At 37.6% G+C, this 13,300-nt stretch overlaps 1 protein-coding gene across 2 annotated transcripts in view; it reads right to left on the bottom strand.

Annotated features, from left to right (window-relative positions):
• Positions 1-13,300, bottom strand: part of LOC127430976 (high affinity cAMP-specific and IBMX-insensitive 3',5'-cyclic phosphodiesterase 8B-like) — a 76,799-nt gene that overhangs the window by 47,923 nt on the left and 15,576 nt on the right. For both annotated transcript variants that reach the window (XM_051681117.1, XM_051681116.1), the window contains exon 2: positions 2,518-2,574. In XM_051681117.1, the coding sequence (XP_051537077.1) occupies positions 2,518-2,574 (57 nt within the window). The remainder of the gene's footprint in view (positions 1-2,517; positions 2,575-13,300) is intronic.

Here is a 13,300-nt window from a genome sequence, read left to right as displayed (position 1 = left end):
AACGGAATAACCAATAAACCAACCGTTTACTTGTTTTTCAACTAGAAAGAAATTAGCAACATTGAGAAAACACTTTATTTCTCATTTTTTCATTTCATAAAAGTAATAGAGAAACAGGAATTCAGCTCGATTTTTTGTTTTTTCATTCAATCACTTAAAATAAGTGTACAATCTTATTATTTGATTTGCACAAGTGAATGGATGTGACACACCCATTTCTACTAATTGGTTAAACCTGCAATGTCTTCTGTCCTTCCTCATTCCTTTTCTTCAGAATTAAAGCATTTTCACATGGGACATGGCGTGCGCTAAATCACCACAAGTTTATTGCGTAGCCTACATTGAGGACAGCTTTTTTATAGTCGATGCGGTGCTCGCAATACAGTTTCAGGTGCGCAGGTTGCCATGGCTACTGTCTGAAAGGACTTTATTTTGCCTGACGTCTATCTACATAACTTTTTTAAAGTGAAATGTCGGTGGGGGAGTAAATTTGTGTCCATATACAGTAGGCTATGTTAAACAGAACAGAATGAACCTTTTTAATGGCTACAAAGTTTTCATTTTATAATCAGGATACAACAACTAACCATGAACTGATTGAATAAAATGACACACTTATCTATTATGCAGTTGTCTCTCTTTAAGATCTGGACTATATGATCTGCATATGCGCTCAAGCATTACGCAATAAAATATTTTTTATGCACATGTGTATAAAACTTAATGGAAATTAAGTAAAATAATTGTTGTACATGATTAAGGCTCTTCTAGCCACAATTTGATTATGGTTTTTAATATAATTACCCCATTATAATAGCCAGCCTTATTAATATTAGGCTTATAGGCCTACTCCATGTGAGTGCCTTGGATTTTTGGCTTGATATAGCCTACCAGCAACGCAATTCTCTAAGACTGGTGTGGATGAACGGCAACACTTTTAATACACTTTTGGTGTATTACATTTACCTTTTTGATACAATTTTATTTAAATTAAACAGATGATCAATTACTCAGATGATCAATAAATTAATTACACTAGGGATTCATGCTTTGAGTATGAGGGGGGCTGTTTTCAGGTTCAAATAGGTAGGTCTAATGATTCTTTTTTTCTTTTTTTTTTATAAACCAAGCAAAATGCAACTGCATGTCAACGAAAGTAAATCAGGAACAGGGCGTGTTTGCTTGCTTTATTATTTCATGAATTCTATGGAATGGCGAGCAGGCCTTGGATAGGCGGTAAGTAAAGAACTGTGCGCTGCCCGCGCCCCGACAATGAACTTGCCGAATAAAGACTGGAAAGCAAAAGGTGTAACTACGAATGAAAAAAAAAAAAAACATTAAAAGAGAGAATAAAATAAATAATAATACAGTACATGAACAATGCCCTCAAAAAATCCCATGGTCATTTTGTGTCCTTTATACTCCTCAAAACCATGATGATGTCCTGCGAGGCTTATTCACATCCAATGAATACTTATATTTCCCCTTATGTTTCCCCTGCAATTATTGGCTTGATTTAATTATCATTAATAATAATAACAACAACAACAACAACAATAATGACCAGATAACAAAGTCTATTTAGTTACAGTAAGGTCTGTGCACAGCATCCCAATTCATAATTTTCCTTTTAAAAATAAAAAAGCACTGCCACCCCATCCCGCGGTGACAAAAGCGAGTTGGTGCATTCAGTGGTTGAATTTTGCAGAACAACATGGAGTTCATACATTGTATGTATGTTAGTACAAAGCAGTTGAAGACACCTAATATAAAGTGTGACCATAAAAATTGATAGAAACATATATTGGATTATTGGTCATATAACAGAAAGATTTAATCTCAAGCATCACTGCATGTTCTATTTAAGATCATAGTCTGGTTCTTTATTTGAGCTTTACTGCCTTGGAAAAATAATTTTTACTCGTTTATAAAAAAAGAAGTGAAAACAGCAGTTACAGTAAGGCACTTACAATGGAAGAGTATAGGGCCAGAACATTCAAATACACCCAGTTACAAAAGTATAGCCACAAGACCTGAAAATAATACCTGTTAAAATGACCATATTGTGATAAAATCACGTACTTTTTCTATGTAAAGTTATATCCAATATTACAAATTCTCTGCCATGACAACGTAAGGCTGGTTAACCTTATAAGCATTTTTTTTCACACTAAAATCATGTTAACATGTATAAAGTTTACGTCTTTTGGCTACACTGAAACAGGGTGTATTTTAATGTTTATGGACTGGCCCCATTCACTTTCATTGTAAGTGATTCACTGGAACTTTTTTTTTTTAAATAAACGAAAAATTAGCTGAAATCCTTTTTCTTTTTCTTTTCTTTTCTTTTCTTTTTCTTTTTTCTTTTTTTGTGGTAATCATGGATTAAGCTAAAAATGCTGTTGATTGCACATACACAAAAACACACATACATGCATCTATTATCCAGCTACAATTTCAAAAAGCCACACATGCATTTGCTCAAAGACTGAACATTAGGACTAAATGGGACTCTACCTGTATGGGCTCCTGACTCAGACGCATGGGCCCTAGACGCTCTTCTGTAGCAGACACCTGAGACAGAGAGAGAGATGATAAGTTTTTATAAGAATTAGGCTGAAAAAGAAACACATTTATTTAAAATTGATCCATTTTACCATCTCCGATCCCTACAGCAACATTCTGGCATGTCTGTCCTGTTTTCAATCATGCATTGTTTGTACATTTGTTTGAAAGTTTCCTCTTTGAGTCCATTTACTGATCACAGGACAAATGCAGCCATCCTGTTCAGCAAGAACTCTACTCCAAGAGATTTTTTTCCAAGCACTGTCTGGTTGTTATGAAAACAAGGTTATCCTTTAGCTTATCAAACTGTTCTAAATATTGGTTTAATAGTTTTAATGGTTCTAATGCCAGTCTTCAAGTTACAAAAACTTGTCCGCTGTTATCCGGATGTGGTATGTGCAGTCAAAAAGTAAAAGTCGAGGTTTTAAAGCATCCAAACATTGCTGAGACATTGCAATGACAGAGAACTGGTGGCTAAAAGCTTCCGATGTCACCCACTTTAACACTACACATAAGCTTCTCAGCAGGAGTCCCACAGTCTAACACACACACACACTGTTGATGTGGCTATCCTTATGAGGACTCTCCATAGACATAATGATTTTTATACTGTACGAACTGTAGATTCTATCCCCTAACCCTAACCCTAAACCTAACACTCACAAAAAACTTTCTGCATTCTTACATTTTCAAAAAAACATCATTTAGTATGTTTTTTTTAAGCGATTTGTATTATGTGGACACTAGAAATGTCCTCATAAACCACATTTATAGCATAATACCCTTGTAATTACCAGTTTGTAACCTAAAAAAAGTTCCAGTTGCCTCCACTTCTGAGACAGTCAATCCGCACATCTTATCACGTGGCTCGTCATGCATGACACCGCAGAGACTCACAGCATGTGGAGGCTCATGCTACTCTCTGCGATCCACGCACAAATTACCACACGCCCCATTGAGAGCCAGAACCACTAATCGCGACCACGAGGAGGTTACCCCATGTGACTTTACCCTCCCTTTCAACCGGGCCAATTTGGTTGCTTAGGAGACCTGGCTGGAGTCACTCAGCACGCCCTGGATTTGAACTCGCGACTCCAGGGGTGGTAGTCAGCATCAGTACTCGCTGAGCTACCCAGGCCCATATCTAAACATCCTTAAAACAGGATTAATTTACCTCTGAACCAAAATTACTTAACATAAATATTTGTTTTCAGATTATATAATGTACTGTAAATCTAAGTTTATTTTGTTGATTGGCAAATAGACAAATTTCCACTTTCTTGCTATAATTAAGTGTGAAATAAGTGGAAAATTATCTGTCAATGGAACAAAACAATTAATTCAACAAACCTTTCATTTACTGAGGATTTACAGTTTTTCTCAATCGATTTTACACATTTCTCTAAACTCAGGTCACTGCTCTCAATGCAATTAACACAGCCATCTGAACACTTTGTAATTGTGCATTTTTCTTTATTTTCAGTGCTCACAAAACAATACACAGAAGTTTCTCTGATCCAAGATTCATGCTTTCAAACCAATTAACACCGACAACTAAATTAAAGTCATATTCTCAAATGAACATGTCAGGTTGTCAAATCACTTCATATTGATATAGTATGTTAGCAACACACACAGCAAAGAAAATGCAATTTACAAATTTTTATTTAAAAGAGGTCAGATATTGAAATTCATTGAGGAAGAAGAAGAAGAGGAAGAACAACACAAAGAAGAGGTGCAAACTAAAAAGAGGAAGAAGTGGGTAAATGAAGAGGAAATAGGAAGAAGTGATGAGAAAAGGGGAAGGTTTTCTCAACTCTTTCAGGGGTGAGCACTGCATTGCAAGACTTGAGAAAAGACCAAATAGAGATGGTGTTACGATGGTGAGGAGAGAGAAAGAGGACAGCAGGGTGGAAGAGTAAAGAAGACACAGAAGAGGCTCAAATGATCCGAGAGTCACAGTCTCTCTGAAGCACACAAAGAGTTCGGCCTAATGTGAGCAGATCTACAGCGACTTCAATCCAACAAAAAAGAACAGGGAGGAATGGCATTGGTCTGCATGCCACAATCAATGTCCACAATTACTGTACCATCTGTGCTTACAGTGCTGTCTTGAATATAGCAATATTTATTTTTTACAGTAAACTTCCTCATCCTCTTTCTCGAGCAAAAGCAGTAAAAAAAATTATTTTATAATAATAATAATAGAAATTTAGAGAAATTGTACAGAAACACATGGAAAAGGTCTTTATTTTTATGATAACTGTGCTATTTGAGTAGTAGAGTTGTGTGACTATAGCTGAAAAGTTTTGATGTTAATAAATGTATTATCAGAAAAGTATACAGTGCTTCATTATGCTGTGAAATTGAATTGTTCTGCAAAATTAAGTGTCTGTTTCATCAGCTGTGTGAATTGTCATGAGAGCATTTACTGTCATTTGGAGAAATGTGTAAAATCGATCGAGAATAACTGTAAAAGTGCATTCAGTAACTTTTTGTTTATGTCATCTTGGACTTAGAGTGACACCTAGTGGTGTGGATGCAGCATAATTCAAACTCAATAATTTTCAGTTACAGATGCCATTGTAGAAATTCACTATTCACAATCAGTCATGATTAATTTAATCCAAGAGTGAAAGTGTCCAATAACAAGACGGTTACTGAGATTAAGCGAGTAGTATTCAGCTGGTCATGTGATTCTAAAATGGCAGCCCCCATGAGGGCGCCCCTACCCCATGTAGAATAAAACAGCTTTTATAAGGTTACTGATATGACTAGAGTCCTCATCTCATGTGAGTGGTCATCATTTTATACATATATGTTTACATATTACAATTCATTTCTTTAGTAGTAAAACTTTTTTAATGGGAAAAAAAATTATTGAGTGCACCTTTTTAAGGATGTAATGCAACTTATACAATAAGAATGTTATTCCTTTAAGGAACATCTGCACATTTGTTTCCTGTGGTCTATATGAGTATTCTTCTACCTATAAGAGGACACTTTTAAGATACTGTAGTAAGAGGGAGGGACAGACACTAAGACAGAGAATAATACAAGAGAGACTATTAAAGAGAGCATCGTCAGAGGGATTCAAAGACACAATGCAATAAACTTCGCTTCAAAAAACCAGGAGGATGGACAATATTACAGAATACACCATAAGAAAATGGAAATGAAAATGATTAGAAAATAGATGAAGCAATGTTAGAGAATACAGTAGATCAGAGAGAATTTCAATCAAGCAGCCTCATTCTGAAAAAAAGAGAAAAAAGTGGGTGGGAATTTCTCTCTCACACTCTTGTGTAAATGGCAGAGCTTCAGTGAGCATAAATTTACTTTGGTCATCTGCCTGTTTTATGTTAATTTTGCCCCTTAAAAGGCCATCTTCATTCAAGAGCTGCTCTATTCTGTCAGTGAACACACACACACAAACATACAGATCTGTGTACTGTTTAATTGGACTGGAAAAGGCGATGCAAAGATTCAAACATCACAACAACACAGTCTCTATTCTCTACAGCTGCAATTACACAATTACAAACTTCACTGCTAGTTTCACACAATGCCAACAGGTATGACATTTTTTCATAGACCCTGTTGTTGAGCACACATTATGCTGGATAGCCCGTTAAACAATAGCTTTAACGGGGTCATATCTTATATTTATATAATTTTTATGCCCTGAGGTCCACTTGTATATTGTTAGGCATGATTTCTTGTACCAAAACACTCATAATTTGTTTTTATTACCACTTTCCACCTTCTCTCTGACCCTTATAAATATACAGACCTTTCTTTGGGACTGTATCTTTAAAATTGCTGTGTAAACACTCACTGCTATGATTGGCGAACTTCTTCACATGTGAAAAGTGTTGTGTATAATATACTGTAGTTTGTGTGTGTGCGTGTGTGCATAAGTTTGCATTCCCATTTTGTCTCATAAGTTTATTTACCACTTTCAGCATTTATAGAAATTTAAGCCATAAAAGATCATATTCTTTATTTAGTACTGCCTTTCAGAAGCTACATAACAGATATTTATATACACTCATCAGCAACAACTTTAAAACCACCTGCCTAATATTGTGTAGGTCACCCTCGTGCCGCCAAAAAAGTGCCAACCCGAATCACATAATAGCATTCTGACGTGATATTCTTCTCACCAAAACTGCACTGAGTGGTTATCCGAGTTACCGTAGACTTTGTCAGTTTGAACCAGTCTGACCATTCTCCATTGACCTCTCTCATCAACAAGGCATTTCCGTCTGCAGAACTGGCCCTCACTGGATGGTTTTTGTTTTTGGCACCATTCTGAGTAAATTCTAGAGACTGTTTGTGCGTGAAAATCCCAGGAGATCAGCAGTTACAGAAATACTCAAACCAGCCCATGTGGCGCCAACAATCATGCCACGGTCCAAATCACTGAGATCACACTTTTTCCCCAATCTGATGGTTGATGTGAACATTAACTGAAGCTCCTGACCCGTATCTGCATAATTTCATGCACTGCAGTGCTGCCACACTGGCTGATTAGATAATCACATGGATGATTGTTGGTGCCAGAGGGGCTGGTTTATGTGGTATATATAACACAAGACAAAATAATAAAGTGTCAAAAGCTGGATTACAACATCATTGGGAAGAACTCAAATGTGCAGAAGATGCTGTTTAAATATAATTTATAAATAGATGCTGTTTATATACATACATAAACATTTCAGTTTCTGAAATGTACTACAGTAGTAACACCTCTTGCTTTCTAATTCACCCCAGAATCGGCAAACAACCCAAAGCAACGCGACTCCCTCTTTTCCAGCCAAAGGCCATTACTGAAACCACTGTTACACAAGACTACATAAGAGCCAAGCTCTCTCAATAACAATAAAAAATAAAAAAAATAAAAAACTCATTCGATCTTGGGTCAAAATGCTTTATATAAAAGGGGTCATGACATGAGGAATCAATTTTATTTGACATATAAGAGGTCACTGTACAATCAAAACATACTGTAAGTTTCAGAACTCAAAACTTTCTCTTCACTGCAAAGAGCATTTGATTAAAAACCAAGCTGTCAAAACGACTCGTTCTCTACTTCCTCCACATTGTAACGTCACACTGTGGTAGAGATTTGCATCTGACCGCCTCCACAATAACACATCAATGCCTAATTTACCTCATCACTTCAGTATCCTTGCCCAGTTGCGGTGAGCGGTGAGATGGCAGGTCAGTCGAGAGCTGAGAGCCAATCATAACAGTGGATGTTTATTGTCAAGTCTTAAAGGAGAAGAAGCACCAAAACAGAGCGTTTCTGTCAGAAGGGTCAATATGAGGGTGGAAAATGATCATACTTTACAAATATATTATTGTGCAAAACACTTTACTAATATTATAAGTGAACCTCAAGGAACATATTAAAATAAAAAAGGTATGTCATGACTCAGTTAAAACAAAAAGACGTGAAATAAATATTCTTAACAAGAATTCTAAACTAATAGCTATCGATAGTCACAAAGCATGCCAGTAAAAGGTAGCTTAAGGGCTCATGTTGCTTTAAAAATCAATATAATGTGTCAGTCTAATGTGTGAACAAATACTGCTAATTAGCTATTAATCTAAATATTTTGCCAAAACACATACAGCAGCTGCATTAGTAAATACAAGTTGCTTCAAAGTGAAATCTTCACAAAACAGTAATATGAGTGGCTGTGGCTCAGGTAGTAGAGCGGGTTGTCCACTAATCACAGGGTTGGTGGTTTGATTCCTGGCCCACATGACTCCACATGCTGAAGTGTCCTTGGGCAGGACACTGAACCCCAAGTTGCTCCCAATGGCAGGCTAGTGCCTTGCATGGTAGCTCTGCTGTCATTGGTGTGTGTGTGTGTGTGTGTGTGTGTGTGTCACAGTGCAAAGTGCTTTGTAGAACTGCTAAGGTTAAAAAAGGTGCTATATAAGTGCAGACCATTTAATAAAGCATGTTAGAAAAAAGTTTATTAGGATAATAACCTGTCCTAAATATAAAGTAAGGACCTAAATAGAATGCATGCAGCCTATTTTGGTCATTAATTAGCAATATACTGTATATAAACACAAACAAACCAGACATTTGAGTTGCATTGTCAGATATTGTCCTAATCTTTTTCTCCCTCTCCATTATTTTACTCTTTTTTTCTCTTGTTCTCTGACTCTTGACTCTCTGCAGGGCCACCCGGGTTTTTGCAATGCCAATACATGTACTTGTCAGGAAAGCATACACAAACACGCTGCAGCAGCTAAAGATCTAGATTCTGATTGAACATTAAAGTCAACATGAAATAGCATTCGCAACCCCTTTTTTCCTTAATGTAGCATATCTCCCAGTGAAGCTATAAGCATCCTGAGTGTCTCCTTCTCGTGGTGTGTTCCTTTTCACAGCACATTGTGTGCATGTTTGTGTGAGTCATGTGCTTTTACTGAGAACAACACATACACACACATAAAACCACACACAGAACAAAGCCTTTCCTTCAGAGAGTACGGGGTCAAGATAAAATATGATCTCCGCTAAATTTAGAGCCCCAGATGACAGAAAGCGAGCTGCACTGCTGGTCCTTTATTAATTCAGATTTACTTATAACATGTTACATAAGATGTGAATGAGACTGTGTGTTTCTGTGTGCTGTTACCTTAGAGGAACCACGCAATAGGTCAATCTGGAGATTGTAGAATCAAAACACATTTATTGAGTAAATTCTCAAGGATTTATTCCACACATCTGCATTCTTCCAAAATTGTACCATCGATACAGGAAGTAACACTAACTGTAGTAGTAACTCTAGTATTTTGCCATAAATGTTGCATATTAATATAATATAATGAAGGCTGTCAATTTAATGCGTTAATTCTGTATGATTAACTTTATAAAAAATAATGAGTAAATTTTTTACGCGATTAACACGCATTCTTACGTTCAAATATAGCTGGACAGTGTACAACAGAATTAAGGTTTTAAAACTATGTTTAAAGGGATAGTTCACCTAAAAATAAAAATGATCTCATCATTTTGATCTTACCCTCATGCCATCCCTGATGTATATGACTTTCTTTCTTCAGCAGAACACAAATTAAGATTTTTTGAAGACTTTCTCAGCTCTTTTGGTCCATACAATGCAAGTGAATGGATGCCAAAATTTTGAAGCTCAAAAAAAATCACATTATGCAGCATAAAAGTAAACCATATGACTCCAGTGGTTAAATCAGTGTCTTCAGAAGTAATATGATAGGTGTGGGTGAGAAACAGATCAATATTTAAAAATTCAGTTTTTACTACAAATTCTCCTCCCTGCTCAGTCAATCTCCACTTTAACTTTCACTTTCTTCATGCATATCGCCCCCTATTGGGCAAGGAGAATAATTGGACTAAAATATTGATCTGTTTCTCTTCCACAACTATCGTATGAAGCTATGGATTTAACCACTGGAGTAATATATGGATTAATTTTATGCTGCCTTTATGTGCTTTTTGGAGCATCAACATTTTGACACCCATTCAATTGTATTGTATGGACATACACAGTTGAAATATTCATTAATATTTTTCCCATTGTGGATGTCCTCGAATGTTCCCTAAGGGAGGTTTTGTCTAATTTAGCTATCTTCTGGGGAAATTTTTGTCCCTAAAGCATAGCTAAGTACTGTAACCACCGCCCACCCCATCACCTCCTCCCCCCCCGCCCCATCCCCTCCTCCCCCCCCCCCATATGCTATATGCACAATGATGTATGACTGTGATCTTAAGACTGCGTGTGATGCAGCCTGCTGCCTTTATCAGCGGCCTCCATCAGCACAGTCATTAATTAATCATGTAAAGATCACTTTAAAGTGTTCACTCCCTGACACAAACACAAAGGTCAAACAAGGCTGTGTGTGGCCAATTCAAAAAGCACACATCCGTTACGAAAAGTTACCATGGCACTTGCATGGTGGCCACACTTTAACTGTGGTGACTGTAGTATGACCATAAACCACAAGTATAATCATGGATGGCTCCTCATTGCCATGATTAGATCAATGCAACTAAGGTTTCTAAATGACAAACTACGGTATTTGCTATTAAAAAAATTACACCGATCAGCCACAACATTAAAACCACCTACCTATTATCGTGTAGGTCCCCCTCGTGCCGCCAAAACAGCTCTGACCTGCCAAGGCATGGACTCCAAAAGACCTCTGAAGGTTTCCAGTGGTATCTGGCACCAAGACATTAGCAGCAGATACTTCAAGTCCTGTAAGTGGCAAGGTGGGGCCTCCATGGATCGGACTTGTTGGTCCAGCACATCCATAGATGCTCAACTGGATTGAGAACTGGGGAATTTGGAGGCCAAGTCAACACCTTGAACTCTTTGTCATGTTCCTCAAACCATTCCTGAACAATTTTTGCAGTGTGGCAGGGCGCATTATCCTACTGAAAGAGGGCAATGCCATGAGGGAATACAATTGCCATGAAGGGGTGTACATGGATGCCAGGACCCAAGGTTTCCCAGCAGAACATTGCCCAGAGCATCACACTGCCTCCGTCGGCCTGCCTTCTTCCCATAGTGCATCCTGCTGCCATCTCTTCCCCAGGTAAATGACACACACGCACCCGGCCGTCCACATAATCTAAAAGAAAACGTGATTCATCAGAACAGGCCACCTTCTCCCATTGCTCCATGGTCCAGTTCTGACGCTCACGTGCCCACTGTAGGCGCATTCGGCGGTGGACAGGTGTCAGCATGGGCACTCTGACCGGTCTGCGGCTACGCAGCCCCATGTGTAGCAAGCTGCAATGTGTTCTGACACATTTCTATCATGGCCAGCATTACGTTTTTCAGCAATTTGTGCTACAGCAAATTATCAAGTTTCACACCTATTTCAACCCTTGTAACCTGTTCCACTGGAATCCCATCAATAGACAACTTCAAATCAGCAGCCTTGGTGAGGGTTTTCCTGTTACCAAAGACAATGCATTTTGTTTTTGCTATATTCAGTATTCATTTATTAGTTCTAACTAGGGGTGCACCGATCGATTGGCCACTGATCTTCAGCCCGGTGCACACTGTACGATTTTAGCCACGATTCTGCCGGGAATCCTAAAGGATTTCTGTCATTACAGGCCAAAATCGGCAATCTTACAACATTTAGTGTGACATGTTCACCGACGGCCGATTAATAGCCTTTGCGATGATCTGTAGCCTCCGACGAAGTTCTGGCAGTGTCAGAAATTTAGCATCGCATCCGTATAGTGTGACTGCTATTATGACAGCCACTACTATTCCTACTATTCCGCTCCTCTCTCGCTCCCCAATTCACTTGGAAAGAAACCTGCTTCGCATCAGCACCATAGCAACATTTGTGCCCAGTTAACATTCTACTCAAGCTCTTTCTTTTTTTATAATTTTAATTTTATATAAAAAGTTTTAATAAATAAATAAGCAGAAAATACCTGGAGAAAAATGTAACACTTTGGCAATATGAAAGCATTATTCCCTGAATTAAATAAATACAGAGCTCACAAAACGAAAATAAATAAATGATTGCATTTTCTTAACACGTTTTTTTTCTTTACATTTATCATGCATTTTCTTTACATCTTTATTTTAATTACTATTTTACTTTTAATAAATTCACTTTAAGTATCTGTAAACTTCTAGTTAAGATTCACACCACTCCAATTTCATTTTCATTTAAAAAAAAACTATTTATATTGTTAGGTATTTATCGGACTTTTAATCCAAATCAGCCGATACAGCTGGATACAATTATAGAAATCCATGTCGTGTTTGTGCATTATCCATAGGGAATTTTCAAGTGTGATATATTATTAGCCTACATTAATTTTTGAAATTTTTCATGGCCGATAGTTTACTTATCTAAAAGAGGAGAAAGATGTACTATAACCCACCTTTTCTTTTTCCCTATGTGAATGCAGATTGTTTTTGGGCCACAAGTCTTCTTTTTTCCACAATGAATCTTTTCTTGTGGTAGCTAATTATTACTGTAGGCTAATTATTACTGTAGGCTACCTCCCCCACTCTTATTGATGGCCTATTTGACAGGTGATGGAGTGGTATTGGAGCGACAGAAATGCTGATGCCCTGACATTCAGAAAGAAAGAAATATAGAAATGCTCCTCCGGGCAAATCTCGCCGTTTCGCTTCTATTCATTATTAACGATCACGTTCACTGATCGGGACGATTGGGACCACCGATGTGTATTGTACAGTCTGACATAATGTTGCACAGTGTGCCATGGCGATCTCAATGCATCCATATCGTACAGTCTGACAAGTAACAATCTTAAAGGACTGTAAAAATCCTACAGTGTGTAGCGGGCTTAAATCGTCCGATTTTCATCTTAAGTCCATGATCGACGATCGGCCGATCGTGCCTAGATACAGAGCCGATCTTTTTTACAGCATGCATACACTGCTCCTCTAATAAATGAGCGCTTGCTCAGCCCTTGAAGCATACAGTGTGGCCACTGGAGGGCGAGTTAGTGGCAATTCTAAGCATTCACGAATTTAAACTTTCAGACATGCTGTAATTTAGATGAATATGCCAGTTTGTTTTAAAACGTGTAAGAATAACAAGAGTATGAATATTAAGCTGCCCATTTTCTAGAGTCAATACGGTAGTTATACTGACTCATTGCACAGTGAGTATGGAGAGAAATAAGAGACTGCAAATGGGCATAAAAACGACAAATAAACAACAA

This window comes from Myxocyprinus asiaticus, chromosome 40, assembly GCF_019703515.2.
Source record: "Myxocyprinus asiaticus isolate MX2 ecotype Aquarium Trade chromosome 40, UBuf_Myxa_2, whole genome shotgun sequence".
Lineage (NCBI taxonomy): Eukaryota > Metazoa > Chordata > Actinopteri > Cypriniformes > Catostomidae > Myxocyprinus > Myxocyprinus asiaticus.
Note: the sequence above shows the minus strand (reverse complement) of the source record. Positions and strands in the feature narration are given on the sequence as shown.